Source organism: Anastrepha obliqua, chromosome 1 (assembly GCF_027943255.1).
Source record: "Anastrepha obliqua isolate idAnaObli1 chromosome 1, idAnaObli1_1.0, whole genome shotgun sequence".
NCBI classification, from domain to species: domain Eukaryota; kingdom Metazoa; phylum Arthropoda; class Insecta; order Diptera; family Tephritidae; genus Anastrepha; species Anastrepha obliqua.
The window spans coordinates 49,754,816-49,758,785 of record NC_072892.1 but is presented as its reverse complement, the minus strand read 5'-3'; the positions used below and the strand labels follow the sequence as shown (position 1 = coordinate 49,758,785).

At 37.4% G+C, this 3,970-nt stretch overlaps 1 protein-coding gene across 1 annotated transcript; it reads left to right on the top strand.

Moving 5' to 3' along the window:
- Positions 1–1,352: 1,352 nt before the first annotated feature.
- LOC129235967 (UDP-glycosyltransferase UGT5-like) lies at positions 1,353–3,341 on the top strand. The gene is made up of 2 exons (XM_054870069.1): positions 1,353–1,731; positions 1,799–3,341. Exons 1-2 carry the CDS (start codon positions 1,482–1,484, stop codon positions 3,118–3,120), a joined length of 1,572 nt encoding a protein of 523 aa, XP_054726044.1. The 5' UTR covers positions 1,353–1,481; the 3' UTR covers positions 3,121–3,341.
- The last annotated feature ends 629 nt before the right edge of the window (positions 3,342–3,970 follow it).

The following is a 3,970-nucleotide window of genomic DNA, read 5'->3' as shown; positions in this document are numbered from 1 at the left end:
TAATTGATGGTCATCATTAACACTGGCCGATACAGCTGCGATATTTATTTCAGTTCGCACGTAAGCGTGTTGGTGGTTCGATGTCCAATAATGTAAGTTTGGTTCTAAATTGAGTCACAATAGCTCGAATAGCCGCTTCAATGGGTCGATTAAACTGACCACAAAATGGAAGAAGCGCGCGATAAAATTTCTTAACAGAGCACGCATTTTTATAATAAAATTCAATGATTTGTAAGCGTTGTTCGTTTGTAAGACGATTCATGGTTAAATTATAGACCAAACTGAAGATGTTTGACAGTGAAACAAAACACGAAACGTGCGTCAGCTGTTTAAACCAACTGTTTAAAAAGATAATAGTTAAAAAATCACCCGTTATTTATAAAAAGTGAACCGTTTAGATTCACGGGGTTGTTACTTCGAATAATTAAAAAAAAAGTTGATGCAAATCGGTCAAATAGTTTTTGATAAATATTGATCACCGCGACGATCAAAAAAGTTTTGCATGCACTTCATTTATGGATAAGGTCACGCGCTTCCACGGTCTGTAACTTTTGTTCTAGTGCTCCGATCTTTATGATTTTTTGAATTTATTTTTTTTAAGATGATCTACTTTTAGAATATACCATAAAAATTTTTCGATTTTTTAGTCCAACACAAGTTATATAACCCTTTAATTGGAACCCCCGAGGTAGCCGACGCAGAGGCAGACCATCACTGACCTGGTGAAGAATCTTAGAAACGGAAATAACAAGCAGAAACCAAAGTTGGAAAGAACTAAAGTGGTTGGCGTCCGACAGAAGCGAACGGATCAAGCTTATTACGACCCTTTTTGCCCTAGTGGAACCATAGGAACTTATATAGCTCAAAGTAAAGGTACAGAGATAAGCAACATTTCAAACTAAGATTTAAAAAGCAATTAAAATAAGTTAGGATATGTTTTTTATAATAATTTCTCAAAATTTCATATAAAATGAGAATTTCAAATTTTGAGGTCACATAAAAAATCTGAGGTGACAAAAAAAATTTCTGACACAAATATTTAGTAAAATACGTGTCTTCTTATTTTCCACACCTCTTCAGAAAAACACTAAGAGATCCCAGGTATACATTATTTTGTTTCACTTTGTTGCACTGTGTAATTGCCGATTTGTAAGAGAAGTTTCATTTTATGAAAGAAATTAATTCTCTGATTTGTCGTTGTCGTTAGTGGAAAAATAAACAAACTTTCATATCATTTTAATATTTATGCGCTTAGTGGGGTCTGTACGATTAATAGCCGAAGTGCCAAACACAAATAGAACTGATTGAAACTGTAGTTGATAGTGTAAATATATATTTATTTCGTGTACAAATAAAAATATTTGCATGCATAGTTGGAAAAATTTGTACTCGTTATTTTAGTTTTCACAAAGCTGCTTAAAAGCCAGTATCATCTAAACGTCGGACATCAGTCGACTACAAAATATTCATTAGTTCGTAAAATGCATTTGTCTAGATTTGCATGGCTCGGCGTGTTGCTTTTGGCATTTGTAATAGATATCTTAGAATGTGCCAAAATACTTTCGATCTTTCCGTTTAAGGGTCCTTCCCAATATATTTGTGTGCAGCCGTATTTGAAAACATTGGCGGCGCGTGGACATGAAGTCATTTCTGTATCGGCGTTTCCGCAAAAGACGCCGGTGAAAAATTTTCGCGATATTACTGTAATAATTGAAAATGCCGATCACGACGGTTAGTGAGTTTAAATTACTTAGAAAAACATGTTTTGTTTTAACTGTCTTATCTTCTTCAACTTCAGAGGCTGTTAGTAATGTGGTTAAGAAAATGTCTCAGAGCAAATTGACAGCTCTGCGTTGCTTGAACGAATACGTAGTGATGGGTACTTTGTCAGCGCTGAAAAATGAAGATTTCCAGCAACTACTACACTCCAATGAACATTTCGATCTCATCATCATCGAAGTATTCTTTCAGGAGGCTCTCTACGCTCTGGGCCATCACTTTAAGGCGCCTATGATTGGTATTTCCACATTTGGCACCGATGTTGTAATCGATCAGTTGGTGGACAATATTTCACCGGCAGCGTACGTACCAGCGCCCAGTGGAGCCAACTTGGATCGTATGAATTTCTGGCAACGATTGGATAATTTATATAGTTACACAATGGAGCTGATGTACAATCATTTGGTTATGATTCCGGAACAACAACAATTATATGAAAAATATTTTCCAAATGCCACATTGAATCTAAGAGAAGTACGTAGAGATTTTGCACTTTTGCTGTTGAATCAACACTACTCCTTTAGTTGGCCGCGCCCATTAGTGCCGAACGCTATCGAAGTGGCTGGCATGCATATCAATAGTACGCGGAATAAACTACCTGCCGACATGGAAGCTTTCATCAAAGCCTCTCCGAAGGGCGCAATTTACTTCTCGCTCGGCTCAAATGTGAAGAGCGTGCTTCTGCCTAAAAATGTGTTGGCCACACTTATGAATGCCTTTGCCAAATTGCCTGTGAATGTATTGTGGAAATTTGAGAAAACTGACTTACCTGGCAAGCCAAAGAATGTCTACATCAACAAATGGTTTCCACAATCGGATATACTCGCACATCCCAATGTAAAACTCTTCATCACACACGGTGGCATGCATAGTATGATAGAGGTGGTGCATCATGGCAAGCCCATTGTGGGTATGCCTATATTCTATGATCAGTATTTAAATGTTGCACAGGCTCAAGCAAAGGGATTAGGTGTGATGCTTAACTTCAGAAATTTTACCAGCGAGGACTTGTACAATGCTGTTCTTGAGGTACTGAACAATCCAATGTATGCGAAGAAGGCGGAGGAGGCCTCGGCGAGATTTCACGATCGACCAATGACACCGCTCGATACGGCGATCTATTGGACAGAATATGTGTTGCGTCATAAAGGAGCGCCACAAATGCGTGTGGCAGCGCGTCATTTGAACTTCTTCCAAAGACACAGTCTGGATACAATGGCTGTGTTATTTGGCGTTCCACTGCTGATGATGATTTTAATGATTTTTGGTACTCGTAAGTTGCTTAGGTCATTATTAACTAATAAAAGAAGCGTGAAGGTAGAAAAGCCTAAAAAGTCGTAAGCAAACGGAAGATTTTTTTGGGGCGAGATCTGTGACTTATTCAAATTATCATATTGGAATTATCAAATGTAAGAAAAGTTATAGGACTCAGAGCACTGAATTGCAGTTGATTACATTGTGCTACAAAATTGAAATATTTTGCTCAAATATAAGGAAGTCGATATTCGTGCCAATCTGGAGTTTACGTATAATAAATTTTCGTTTTTAGTTTTTTCACCGAACATCTGAACTGTTTGTTTTTTAAGGATCTTAAAGTTTCAAGAAGGGTAGTAGTAAACAAAAAATACCGAAAATATACAAGGTATGAAGATATGTGTATGAAAGAGGACAGTACAGGGTTGGTGTTAATGCGTTTAATAATTCAATTGTTAAGGATTTTGAGTAAACATCGTCAGGAATATTCAAGTAAATCAATTTTCACGAAAAACTGTTGGGTATGTTTTAGCATAGAATCACTACGGATATAATGGTTGTTTTATTTGATACCCAAATTTCGGTTCTTTATGGTCCTCTGTAACCCTCTGTTAAAAATCAAAAGGCGAATGTTTGCAATATTTCACTTGATGTGTGACAAAAAACAAAAAAAAGATATAAAGCTCGGTGATATTTGGAGATCCTTAACCCAACCCCTATATACCTTAGATGGGATTGGGTAGGTGATGGTGCATATCACAGTTCACCAAGTACATTACAAATGCTCCAGCGTCAAAGAGGGAAGGGTTTTCTTCATCGCATCGTGACGGGTGATGAAAAATGGATTCATTACAGAAAAGAAAGTCATGCTTCTACGTCGTCGCCTCGGCCGACTATTCACGCTGCGAAGGCTATGCTATGTATTTCGTGGGACCAA